The sequence below is a fragment of the Microcaecilia unicolor genome, chromosome 1 (genome assembly GCF_901765095.1).
Source record: "Microcaecilia unicolor chromosome 1, aMicUni1.1, whole genome shotgun sequence".
In the NCBI taxonomy this organism is placed as follows: domain Eukaryota; kingdom Metazoa; phylum Chordata; class Amphibia; order Gymnophiona; family Siphonopidae; genus Microcaecilia; species Microcaecilia unicolor.
The window spans coordinates 100,432,999-100,447,231 of NC_044031.1; the positions used below are offsets into that span (position 1 = coordinate 100,432,999).

At 45.6% G+C, this 14,233-nt stretch overlaps 1 protein-coding gene across 1 annotated transcript in view; it reads right to left on the reverse strand.

The window, feature by feature from the left end:
- Window positions 1-2,086: 2,086 nt before the first annotated feature.
- Window positions 2,087-14,233, reverse strand: part of MTPAP (mitochondrial poly(A) polymerase) — a 69,065-nt gene continuing 56,918 nt past the window's right edge. The window contains exons 8-9 of the mRNA XM_030199267.1: window positions 5,234-5,307; window positions 2,087-2,949 (exon numbers count right to left, since the gene is read on the reverse strand). Of these exons, the coding sequence (XP_030055127.1) occupies window positions 2,578-2,949; window positions 5,234-5,307 (446 nt within the window). The 3' untranslated portion in view covers window positions 2,087-2,577. The remainder of the gene's footprint in view (window positions 2,950-5,233; window positions 5,308-14,233) is intronic.

A 14,233-nucleotide genomic window follows, 5' to 3' on the forward strand; every position in this document is an offset into this window, starting at 1 on the left:
ACATTGATGACATCAGTAGAATGCCTACTACCTTTTTATCTGTTGGACCAATCATGGTGAAGTCTGTGATTTTATACCAGTTGGATTAAGCCATTCTTTTTTTTTTTTTTAAAGCTGTTTTAGACCAACACTTTTAGTTATATGCTTTCTTTAACAGACACTTTTAACTATATGTAGTTTTTAGTCCTTTCATTTATTTGTATGCTTATTCAATGATATTGCTGTGGAGTATTTTTGGTTAAATAAGTTTCATATTATACTTGAATGTGACTCTCTCAGCAATGAACCTTTGTTTTAAGTACATTTGTGTGTGTTTGATCTTCCAGTAACTCTGCCCCCAGCCATTTTTTCATGCGAACATAGCCATGTCGGGCAGATATGTTTCAATCCCTGGGAGTCTTTGAATGGCAATAAAAACTGTTTCTTATAAGGCCTGCCTCTTGTTTCTGTCTTCCGCAAAAGCAAATCAAGGCAGGATACAATAAAACTACTCAAATAGAAAGGAACACCAAAATCACATAGGACAGTTAACAAGCATACAAGATTTCCACAGCCATACTACGTTCTGCAACTGCTGACTGCAAGCATGTCCCTAACACAGAGAACCTCGCGTGAACAGACATTCAAAATCTAGGATCCGTTATTTAGAAAATCTTTGAAAACCAAATATAAAAAGTTTTGAGTCAGACCTTAAACTGCTGGAAAGAGGTCTCAGATTGAAAGGAAACAGACAATGCTTTTCATAAAAATGGGGCAGTAAAGTAAAAAGCACCTCTTTGTGTAGATTCCCACTCCTTCGATGGGCTGGGCAGGACCATCCTCTGATCATTAAATAATCGAAGATATATATAACCTTGGTGTGGTAACAGCTAAGCAAAAGCTGTGTAATGGCAGCGTATTCTTACTGTACACTACCTTGAGTGAATTCTTTCAAAAAGGTGGTAAATAAATCCTATGAAATCAATCAATCATTAGTAGAAGACTCAATTATCACCAGATAGGTCCAGAAAAAAACCCTTATAACTACATTGTAGCTATACATATGCCAACCTGTCACATTATTTTACATATAAGTTGCAGGTTTACTTGAAATCAACCTCATGAATTATTTCAGATAATCCTGCCCCTCTCCTCACCAACTTCCACCTGACAGCTACCTACTTACTGTTGATCCTTAACAGCTGGCAAATTTCTTAGAGAGTTGAAGGTAGCAGGTATTCAAGGATCTAAGCAAATACGATTACACTGCATTAGTGTCCTGATTGGTAGATTCTATATTTCAAATGCCAGTGATTTGTTGAAAGTTATGCAAGGAATGCCTACTACCCCCCCTGCCATCCTGATCTTTGCCCAGTTTGGTTGTTTGAAGCTTTAATAGATTTTATTTAGTGTCATTTAGTATACTGCCTTTCAAATGATTAAAATAAAAGAAAATCACTGCTCTAGTTGACTCTCTGTAAAGTGATGGCTTTCCCCCTTACAGAGTACATTATCTCTTCTACAACAGGTTACAGTGCGTTTTAATGATCTGCCTCACTGCACATAATGGCAACAGCAGCAATTAAGACACCGAATTAAATATTCATCAAGCTGATCAGGGTATGAATCAGTGGTCAAAGCAAATCCTTAAATTTTATTACCCCTTCAAATAGCATGAATTCTACTGAACTGTCAGTGGGATCTGAATCAGAGGTAAGGTTTACATTTTTTTTTCTCCCCCTTTTGACTTGTAAATTCTTGTGTGCTCTTTTTCACTCCAACTCAATTAGAACCAGCCTGGGATCTGGTGCTGTGAACTTCATTCGCACCACCCAGGGATTCTTTTGTCTATTTTATATTTCCTTCACCCCAAACTACTGTATAAGATGAAAGAATGAAATCTACAAACTGAAGTAAATGTTGGTGGTAAGCCTCACAATTTTTACTTAATATAGTAAATTGAGTTTAATAATGCTAATGGCAACATAGTAGATTACTCCAACTGGCCCATCCAGTCTGGCCGATTATTCCTGTCCATAGTACAGTACAATTGCTGGGCCTGTGGACTCATTCCTTATGCAGGACACATGAGAAAAATAAAAAGACATAACAGTTCAGTTTGTTTTATTACAATCTGTACCATACACAATAATGAAAACTGTGACAACAGAGTGTCTTATTTAAAATAATGTCCACTAAATCAAGCTGTGGTGGTGGGGTGTCATTCAAATAGTTTATTAAAATACTGACCCATTTGCGGAACTACATTGCTGAACAGGCACTTACCAAAACACAGTTTTTTATCTGTTCAGGAGTGTTCCTGCAATGTTTCTCCTCAGTTTTCATGTTTTATATGCTTTACCCAACCCACATCTGTTGTAAAGACAAATCCTCCAAAATGCAATGCCTTCCAACTCATTGGAGAAGCTGTTTTAACGAGAAAGACAAGTGGGAGGTACTATGAATGGAAAGCTAAGCGCTCTTTCCAGTTCTAGCGCAATGAAGGGTAAAGACAGCATCTCCATCTCATTTCTAGTAGAAAGAATGCTCAAGGATGCTCTTTTCAATTTGGTAGCAGTTCTTGTAGTGCAATAAATGTTACCATGCTCGAGTACTGAAGGTCCTTTTTCCATTATCAGCTGTGGAATTTCCACTTAGATGATTGGTCTTCAAAGATTCCAACAGGCTTTTAATTCTTTCACTTGCAGGTCCCCGTTGTCTTTTTTTCTTGTCCTTGTTTGCACTAAGCGCCGCAGATGGTAGCAGCAGTGCTGCCATTCCCCAGGGCTGAGTACTTCCTATTGAGGGATGCCCCATATTTTCTTGCTGTAGTATCCAAGAACTGTCTCTGGCTAGAGCTACAAACCTCTCCAGCTGGGCCTGATTAACATTCTTGCTTATGTTGAGGGTTTGTTCGAAGGGATTCTGGATATATAATGGAGAAACTGCAGGTTTATTTTGCTCCTTACCCTGGAAATGGGAAAAACAATTTGTAAATTCTGGTATCTCTAACAAAAAAAAGTGAAATGCTTATAAGAGATTTCACTCAGATGATTAAAGCTAGAGATGTAAAATGACATAAAAAAGGGTGTTTTCTTGGAAAGAAGCTAAGGTGTATTTGCTACCTTACCTTAATTATGGTTTGACTTATGTTTTTCAGTGGTTGGCTGACAATAGATTGGTATTGAATGGCAAAACGGAGATTCTTATCTTCCCAGATCCAAAACTGCAACCCTGTCATATTTCATTCAAAGCTGAGACAGTGTATGTATCCCCACAGGAATCTGAAGAATTTAGACGCTTTTTGACGCATTTATTTGGAATCATAAAAAGTGTGGATAGTAAAGATTTTTAAATTCACAAACTTTGTCTATTTTTGGATAGGTTCCTTCAATTGGTGAGACAGGCCCTGATTAGTCCTCAACTTGATTACTCTAACAGCTTACATGTGGGCCTTGTTCTGAGGCTGAAGCATACTTTAGGCTTTACAAAATATATGTGTCTGTCAATGGCAAATGGTTGTTCAGTGTAAGCCATTGAAAGCTTTGCTTTGACGCATTGTCTGGTTACTTGTTCAGCAAAGAGTACAGATTGAGATTTTGACTCTTGTTTCAGAGCTCTTAAGAATATGGGCCTTAAGCATTTGCAGTCAGCAGACTTTACTAGAGCTTCCTTCTTGTTGAGAACTTGTGTATGCAAGAATTACAGCAAGGGAATTTTCAACAGTAGCATGCTTTCACTGAAATCATAGAACGGTAATTCAAGCTTGTTTATTCCATAGTGCTCAGAGTCTAGATGGATTGCTGAGTACAGTAAATTTGGTTTCCTGTATTTAAGATTTTTTTTTTTTTAAATTTTAGATCAGTGGTTCTCAACTCAGTCCTCAGGACACACCGAGCCAGTTGTGTTTTCAGGATATCCACAATGAACATCCATGAGATACGTTTGTACTTACTGCCCTCATTGTATGCAAATCTCTCTCACACATTGTGGATACCCTGAAAAACCTGATTGGCAAGATGTGCCCCGAGGACCAGGTTAAGAACCTCCATTTTATATTAATGTAATTTTTATATTTTGTTTGTGATTTTAATTTGTTAGTTTGCGTACCAATTTGGGTTACTGAATCATTAAGGTTGTTTAAAAGCAGTTACAAATAAAAATGATGCAAACCCTTGTACATAGTCTTTTTTTCTCAAGGAGGATTGGTGGCTTGCAATCAAAGTTATGATCCTAAAACATAACAGTATAAATGAGGTCTCTGATCATACATCCATGACCTCAGAATACAAGCCACTAATTCTACCTGACAAACATCTGGATAACAGTATATCTCAATTATGCAGAATAGTAATACATTTTGTTGCTGAATATCATTTTACAGTTAAAAAAATTAGAAAACTAAATTATTTTCTCCATAATATCTGCTCTTAATTAAGAATCTTAATTTTAAAAAAGCTAAAATATTCTCTAAGCATGGTGATGTGCGTTTGGGTGGCAAAGATCATTTTGATCTGCAAATCTAAGTAGGGTGGGAGTTAGAAAATGAAAGTAAGAGAATCACTTTAGAATTTACCAGTTTTAAAAGGATACTGCTGTCTCTATCCTTCCCTCTTGCACACCTCTTTTCTCCCTGCTTTTCTTGCATAGGTTAATTTGGTGAGTCAGCAAAAATAAAATGTTTGGCTCAAAATAAAGTGGTCCCTGTCTTCAATGAAGCTGTGGGCAAAACAGGTCCCCGTTGAGACTCGACAGAGAAGAAAAGTGTATTTTTATGGCTATACAACAATTGAAGATTGAAATTGTTCCTGTGTGTTTTGGATTAGTGACACATTTTGCTTGTACAGACCCACTTTGGTGGTTGGTGGTATTTGAGCCAATTATTACTTTTTACCTGCTGGTTGCTAACATTGAAACATCGTGCATATCCCAGTGGTCTGAGGCCTTTTCCTCCATTACTTATTTATGTAGTTTGGAGTGACTGTTCACAATTTTGTGCTGGTCTTGAGCACATTTCAGAGCTTCTGTGAACAGGATCTGTATGTTTTCTACTTTAAGTTACTGTTTAATGATTTCCCATCCTACAAGAATCAACCAATGCATCCTCACTACAGAAATTGAATGTGCAACAAGTGATTTTTAACTAGAAATCTGACCATTTAGGGGCTGTGAGTCACAGATTAAATATAATAAAACTGCTAAATATTAAAGCTGTTTGAACAATGAGCAGGGAGAACATGTAACACACACTTACCTTTCGAATATTTATAGAGTTCTTGTTGAAGGCAAAATTTCCATAAAATTCAAGAAACTCACTCAGAAGTACATCTAAAAAAAAAAAATGAAAGATTTTTTTTTTACTTATATTATTTTTAGGTTTCTGAAAGATAACAAACCTCTCGATACACACGAACAGTAATAAATGGTATTGGTCCTAATACAAAAACTCTGTTAAGCTTTAAGTCAAAGGTCAAACATAACCCCGTGCCTCCCCACTCCCAATCTCAAGTAGATATCACATAAGTATTCTCAAATGTGTTGTTATTAAATACTGTTGTAAGCAATCCCAACTTTTTGCATACAGTGTTATCTCTTAATGCAGCAAGTTCTTCTATAAGTAGCACATATCTTAGGGCCTCTTATCAAGCCACACTCGAAATTCCCCTGTGGCAATGCCGATGGAGCCCATTAAAAGTGAATGGGACTCGTCAGCATTACCACACCAGGAGCTACTAGCACGGCTTGATAAAAGAGGCCCTTAATTAACCGATAGAGAATTCAGACTCTCCCATTCCATGGCTATGACCCACTTTGACAGTGTCAAGCAATTTCCCATTATCATTTAGGCAGAATAGTCCTTTTGAAATGTACCCTCTACCAAGCAAGCTTAAATGAGGGAATGACTGGACGGCATCTTTCAATATAACATTCACAGTGTTGTGTGCTTCACATTACTAGTAATGTGTTACTGTAACTGATGACTTTTTTCAAGTAATCAATTACTCTGTAAACTACTATATTAACTATAGTAACAGCTTTACTATAGTTAATTAATTTTGATTGATAATGTGGTGATTACTTCACGTTACTGGTGACTGCCAGCATCTTCCCTTCAAACTGAGTCTGCATGGTTTCTGTGACTGCTTACCCAGGGTCCTCCAACATATCCAAGTACCACCTCCTCCTCCCTTTAATAATTCAGCGCAGTCACACTTGTTCTCTGCCCAGGCAGACTCAGCAAGGCTCACATTGAGGGGCATAATCGAAAGGGACACCCAAGTTTTGCTGAGGACGTCTTTGCCAAATGTCCCGGCAAAGGGGCGGGGAAACCCGTATTATCGAAACAAGATGGGTGTCCATCTCTTGTTTCGATAATACTGTCGGGGACGCCCAAATCCTGACATTTAGGTCATTCCTAGACTTGGTCGTTTCTGATTTTCAGCGATAATGGAAACTAAGGACGCCCATCTCAGAAACAACCAAATGCAAGCCCTTTGGTCGTAGAAGGAGCCAGCATTCATATTGCACTGATCCCCCTGACATGCCAGGACACCAACCGGGCACCCTAGGGGGCACTGCAGTGGACTTCAGAAATTGCTCCCAGGTACATAGCTTCCTTACCGTGTGTGCTGAGCCCCCCAAAACCCACTACCCACAACTGTACACCACTACCAGAACACTTACAGGTGAAAGGGGGCACCTAGATGTGGGTACAGTGGGTTTCTGGTGGGTTTTGGAGGGCTCACATTTACCACCACAAGTGTAACAGGTGGGGGGGGGATGGGCCTGGGTCAGCCTGCCTGAAGTGCACTGCACCCACTAAAACTGCTCCAGGGACCTGCATACTTCTAACTAACTACTAACATTTCTAAAGTGCTACTAGGGTTACGCAGCGCTGTACAATTTAAACATAGAAGGACAGTCCCTGCTCAAAGAGCTTACAATCTAAAAGACAAGAGAACAATCTAAAGACAAGTGTACAATCTAGAGGACAATCTAGTGAACAGTTAATCTGATAGGGTGGATAGATTGGGGCATTCTATATTTCTCATACATATATTCTATACTTCTGCGATGGACCCGAGTATGACATTTGAGGCTGGCACACAAACTGGCACAAAATATTTTTGAAGTTGTTTTTTGAGGGTGGGAAGGGGTTAGTGACCACTGGGGAATAAGGGGAGGTGATCCCCGATTCTCTCCGGTGGTCATCTGGTCAGTTCGGGCACCTTTTTGTGCCGTGGTCGTAAGAAAAACAGGACCAGGTAAAGTCGTCCAAATGCTCGTCAGGGATGCCCTTTTTTCCCCATTATGGGTCGAGGAAGCCCATGTGTTAGGCATGCCCAAATCCCACCTTCACTACGCCTCCGACATGCCCCCGTGAACTTTGGTCGTCCCCGTGACGGAAAGCAGTTGGGGACGCCCAAAATCGGCTTTCGATTATGCCAATTTGGGCGGCCCTGTGAGGACGCCCATCTTCCGATTTTTGTCGAAAGATGGGCGTCCTCTTTCGAAAATAAGCCTGATTGACACACACAAGGGCCAGTGACATCAAAGGTCACCAGACCTACCAGCAAAGTGTGCATGTGCTGACAGCAAGTAGATCAGGTGACCTCTGATGTTACTGGCTCATGTGTCAGTGTGAACCTTGCTGAACCGTTCTTCTTCCTGTGTGTATCTACTCCAGAGCTTATATCAAATCTGATCATGTTATAATCATTGTTATCAAGAGGCCCTAACACCATTACCTCCTGCACCAGATCATTTGCTCCACTAAAGGACTAGATCTTGAATTGTTCCTCCTCTTGTTGGCTCCTGAACCAGCTGCTCCATAAAGCAGTCCTTAATTCCATCAAGGAATTTCACTTCTCTAGCATGCACTGATATTACATTTATCCAGTCAATATCGGGGTAATTCAAATCACCCATTATTATCGTGTTCCCCAGTTTGTTAGCCTCCCTAGTTTCTGATAACATTTCTACATCTGTCTCTTCATCCTGGACAGGTGGACGGTAGTACACTTCTATCACTATCCTTTTCCCCTTTACACATGGAATTTCAATCCATAGGGATTCCAATATGTGTTTCATGTCCTGTAGAATTTTTAGTCTATTTGATTCAAGGCCCTCCTTAACATACAATGCTACCCCTGAAACCAAAGGCGCAATTCACTCACTGGAACCAGCAATGGAGCTGTGGTGTGTGTGCTGGTAGGGAGCACGTGCTGGGAAGGCCTGTCTTGCGCCATTACCATGAAATCTACCTCTGGTTGCGGGGCCTGCACTACCGAGGCATAGGATTACTTAAGATCCACTCCTTTCGCCATACAGGACATACTCCCACACTGGCAAAATAGAAGTCTTTGGTCACTAATAGAGGGTTCTTTTGCTCAACTGATGGCTTAGACTCATAGATGATAAGAAACGGGGCGTGAAGAGTTGGAATCTCAAGCGGCTACCTTTGTTGATGAGGTCATCTCCTCCCCATCTTCATATTTCTATTTGCATCCACATTGTGTTAAAAAGTAAAGTAATCAGCTACTTAGAACTGATAACTGTAATCAGTAATTAAGTACTTTCCTAGATTGTCTGCAAAGAGTGAAAATTTATGTGGCACATCTACCAAAACACCAGTAATATCTACACACCACCTTATTGTTTAGGCGAATGGTTCCATTTTGAGGGCGAAAAGGAGCAGCAATAAGGGACACCCCTGCCTAATGACTACCTAGAGGGAAGCTGCACATATATGTTTCATTTTATCAGAGCCACATAAAGAAAGGCAATCCAAGGCTTACAGACTTACCCTACCCCCACTTTTCCCAATACTGTACGCATAAAATCCAAATGGACCCGGAACGCTTTTTCAATGTCTACAGCTAAAAGAATCATTGGGATTCTCTCATGCTGGGCCACTCACACTAAGCGAATGCTACATACCTGTAGAAGGTATTCTCCGAGGACAGCAGGCTGATTGTTCTCACTGATGGCTGACGTCCACGGCAGCCCCCTCCAACCGGAAACTTCACTAGCAAAGGCCTTTGCTAGTCCTCGCGAGCCGATGCGCACCGCGCATGCGCGGCCGTCTTCCCGCCCGAACCGGCTCACGTTCGTCAGTCCCATATGTAGCAAGACAAAGACAAGGGAAGACACAACTCCAAAGGGGAGGCGGCCGGGTTTGTGAGAACAATCAGCCTGCTGTCCTCGGAGAATACCTTCTACAGGTATGTAGCATTCGCTTTCGCCGAGGACAAGCAGGCTGCTTGTTCTCACTGATGGGGTATCCCGAGGCCCCAGGCTCACTCAAAACAACAAACATGGTCAATTGGGCCTCGCAATGGCGAGGACATAACTGAGATTGACCTAACAATTTATCCAACTAACAGAGTGTAGCCTGGAACAGAATAAACATGGGCCTAGGGGGGTGGAGTTGGATTCTAAACCCCGAACAGATTCTGAAGCACTGACTGCCCGAGCCGACTGTCGCGTCGGGTATCCTGCTGCAGGCAGTAATGAGATGTGAATGTGTGGACAGATGACCACGTCGCAGCTTTGCAGATCTCTTCAATAGTGGCTGACTTCAAGTGGGCCACTGACGCTGCCATGGCTCTAACATTGTGAGCCGTGACATGACCCTCAAGAGCCAGCCCAGCCTGGGCGTAAGCGAAGGAAATGCAATCTGCTAGCCAACTGGATATGGTGCATTTCCCCACAGCCACTCCCCTCCTGTTGGGATCAAAAGAAACAAACATTTGGGCGGACTGTCTGTTGGAATGTGTCCGCTCCAGATAGAAGGCCAATGCTCTTTTGCAGTCCAATGTGTGCAGCTGACGTTCAGCAGGGCAGGAATGAGGACGGGGAAAGAATGTTGGCAAGACAATTGACTGGTTCAGATGGAACTCCGACACCACCTTTGGCAAGAACTTAGGATGAGTGCGGAGGACTACTCTATTATGATGAAATTTGGTATAAGGAGCATGAGCTACTAGGGCTTGAAGCTCACTGACTCTACGAGCTGAAGTAACTGCCACCAAGAAAATGACCTTCCAGGTCAACTACTTCAGATGGCATGAATTCAGTGGCTCAAAAGGAGGTTTCATCAGCTGGGTGAGAATGACATTGAGATCCCATGACACTGTAGGAGGCTTGACGGTGGGCTTTGACAAAAGCAAACCTCTCATGAAGCAAACAACTAAAGGCTGTCCTGAGATCGGCTTACCTTCCACACGGTAATGGTATGCACTGATTGCACTAAGGTGAACCCTTACAGAGTTGGTCTTGAGACCAGACTCAGACAAGTGCAGAAGGTATTCAAGCAGGGTCTGTGTAGGACAGGAGCGAGGACCTAAGGCCTTGCTGTCACACCAGACGGCAAACCTCCATAAAAAGAAGTAACTCCTCTTAGTGGAATCTTTTCTGGAAGCAAGCAAGACACGGGAGACACCCTCCGACAGACCCAAAGAGGAAAAGTCTACGCTCTCAACATCCAGGCCGTGAGAGCCAGAGACTGGAGGTTGGGATGTAGAAGCGCCCCTTCGTTCTGTGTGATGAGGGTCGGAAAACACTCCAATCTCCACGGTTCTTCGGAGGACAACTCCAGAAGGAGAGGGAACCAGATCTGACGCGGCCAAAAAGGAGCAATCAGGATCATGGTGCCTCGGTCTTGCTTGAGTTTCAACAAAGTCTTCCCCACCAGAGGTATGGGAGGATAAGCATACAGCAGGCCGTCCCCCCAATCCAGGAGGAAGGCATCCGATGCCAGTCTGCCGTGGGCCTGAAGTCTGGAACAGAACTGAGGGACCTTGTGGTTGGCTCAAGATGCAAAGAGATCTACCAAGGGGGTGCCCCACACCTGGAAGATCTGGCGCACTACTCTGGAGTTGAGCGACCACTCGTGAGGTTGCATAATCCTGCTCAATCTGTCGGCCAGACTGTTGTTTACGCCTGCCAGATATGTGGCTTGGAGCAACATGCCGTAACGGCGAGCCCACAGCCACATGCTGACGGCCTCCTGACACAGGGGGCGAGATCCGGTGCCCCCCTGCTTGTTGATGTAATACATGGCAACCTGGTTGTCTGTCTGAATTTGGATAATTTGGTGGGACAGCCGATCTCTGAAAGCCTTCAGAGCGTTCCAGACCGCTCGTGACTCCAGGAGATTGATCTGCAGATCGCGTTCCTTGAGGGACCAGCTTCCCTGGGTGTGAAGCCCATCGACATGAGCTCCCAACCCCAGGAGAGACGCATCCGTAGTCAGCACTTTTTGTGGCTGAGGAATTTGGAAAGGGTGTCCCAGAGTCAAATTGGACCAAATCGTCCACCAATACAGGGATTTGAGAAAACTCGTGGACAGGTGGATCACGTCTTCTAGATCCCCAGCAGCTTGAAACCACTGGGAAGCTAGGGTCCATTGAGCAGATCGCATGTGAAGACGAGCCATGGGAGTTACATGAACTGTGGAGGCCATGTGGCCAAGCAATCTCAACATCTGCCGAGCTGTGATCTGCTGGGACGCTTGTACCCGGGAGACGAGGGACAACAGATTGTTGGCCCTTGTCTCCGGAAGATAGGCACGAGCCGTCCGAGAATCCAGCAGAGCTCCTATGAATTCGAGTCTCTGTACTGGGAGAAGATGGGACTTTGGATAATTTATCACAAACCCCAGTAGCTCCAGGAGTCGAATAGTCATCTGCATGGACTGTAGAGCTCCTGCCTCGGATGTGTTCTTCACCAGCCAATCGTTAAGATAAGGGAACACATGCACTCCCAGCCTGCGAAGCGCTGCTGCTACTACAGCCAGACACTTCGTGAACACCCTGGGCGCAGAGGCGAGCCCAAAGGGTAGCACACAGTACTGGAAGTGACGTGTGCCCAGCTGAAATCGCAGATACTGCCTGTGAGCTGGCAATATCGGGATATACGTGTAGGCGCACTTCAAGTCCAGAGAGCATAGCCAATCGTTTTCCTGAATCATGGGAAGAAGGGTGCCCAGGGAAAGCATCCTGAACTTTTCTTTGACTAGATATATGTTCAGGGCCCTTAGGTCTAGGATGGGACGCAGCCCCCCTGTTTTCTTTTCCACAAGGAAGTACCTGGAATAGAATCCCAGCCCTTCTTGCCCGGATGGCACGGGCTCGACCGCATTGGCGCTGAAAAGGGCGGAGAGTTCCTCTGCAAGTACCTGCTTGTGCTGGAAGCTGTAGGACTGAGCTCCTGGTGGGCAATTTGGAGGCTTCGAGGCCAAATTGAGGGTGTATCCTTGCCGGACTATTTGAAGAACCCAACGGTCGGAGGTTACAAGCGGCCACCTTTGGTGAAAAACTTTCAACCTCCCCCCGACCAGCAGATCGCCCGGCACGGACACGTTGATGTCGGCTATGCTCTGCTGGAGCCAGTCAAAAGCTCGCCCCCTGCTTTTGCTGGGGAGCTGAGGGGCCTTGCTGAGGCGCACGCTGCTGACGAGAGCGAGCGCGTTGGGGCTTATCCTGTGCCGCAGGCTGTCGAGAGGGAGGATTGTACCTACGCTTACCAGAAGAGTAGGGAACAGTCCTCCTTCCCCCATAAAAACGTCTACCTGAGGAGGTAGATGCTGAAGGCTGCCGGCGGGAGAATTTGTCGAAAGCGTTATCCCGCTGGTGGAGGTGTTCTACCACCTCTTCGACTTTTTCTCCAAAAATGTTGTCCGCTCAGCAAGGGGAGTCCGCAATCCGCTGCTGGATCCTATTCTCCAGGTCGGAGGCACGCAGCCATGAGAGTCTGCGCATCACCACACCTTGAGCAGCGGCCCTGGACGCAACATCAAAGGTATCATATACCCCTCTGGCCAGGAATTTTCTGCACGCCTTCAGCTGCCTGACCACCTCCTGAAACGGCTTGGCTTGCTCAGGAGGGAGCTTGTCCACCAAGCCCGCCAACTGCCGCACATTGTTCCGCATATGGATGCTCGTGTAGAGCTGTTAGGACTGAATCTTGGCCACGAGCATAGAGGAATGATAGGCCTTCCTCCCAAAGGAGTCTAAGGTTCTGGAGTCTTTGCCTGGGGGCGCCGAAGCATGCTCTCTAGAACTCTTAACCTTCTTTAGGGCCAGATCCACCACACCAGAGTCGTGAGGCAACTGAGTGCGCATCAGCTCTGGGTCCCCATGGATCCGATACTGGGATTCGATCTTCTTGGGAATGTGGGGATTAGTTAGTGGCTTGGTCCAGTTCGCCAGCAATGTCTTTTTTAGGACATGATGCATGGGTACTGTGGACGCTTCCTTAGGTGGAGAAGGATAGTCCAAGAGCTCAAACATTTCAGCCCTGGGCTCATCCTCCACAACCACCGGGAAGGGGATGGCCGTAGACATCTCCCGGACAAAGGCCGCAAAAGACAGACTCTCGGGAGCAGAAAGCTGCCTTTCAGGGGAGGGAGTGGGATCAGAAGGAAGGCCATCAGACTCCTCGTCAAAGAAATATCTGATGTCCTCCTCCTCCTCCCACGAGGCCTCACCATCGGTATCAGACACAAGTTCACGAACCTGCATCTGAAGCCGTGCCCGACTCGACTCCATGGAAACACGGCCACGGTAGGAGCGTCGAGAGGTAGACTCCCTCGCCAGCATCGGCAAAGCTCACTCCGCCGACGTCGTCGGGGAGTCTGCCTGGGAGGTGGCCGTAGCCGGTACCGGAGACCTCACCTCGGGCAAGGGGCCAGCCGGCGCCTCACTCGACGGTACCGGAGGCGCAAGCACCCCCGGTACCGGAGGGGAAGGGCGCAACAGCTCTCCCAGAATCTCTGGAAGAACGGCCCGGAGACTCTCGTGCAGAGCGGCTGTGGAGAAAGACTGAGAAGCCGATGGAGGCGTCGATGTCACAGTCTGTTCCGGGCGTGGAAGCTGTCCCGGGCTGTCCAAGGGGGAGCGCATCGACACCTCCTGAACAGAGGGTGAGCGGTCCTCCCGGTGCCGATGCCTACTGGGTGCCGACTGCCTCGGTGACCCAGAGCTCTCGGTACCGAGACGGGAAGGAGACCGGTGACGATGCTTCTTAGACTTCTTCAAGCGAAGCATGTCACCGGAGCTTCCCGGTACCGACGAGGAGGACGTAGAATCCAGCCGTCGCTTCCTCGGGGCCGAGGCCGAAGAAGGTCGATCTCGGGGGGGGCTGTACCACAGGAGCCCTCAGGGCAGGGGGAGACCCACCCGAAGGCTCACCACCACCAGCAGGGGAATGGACAGCCCTCACCTGCACTCCAGACGAAGCACCACCGTCC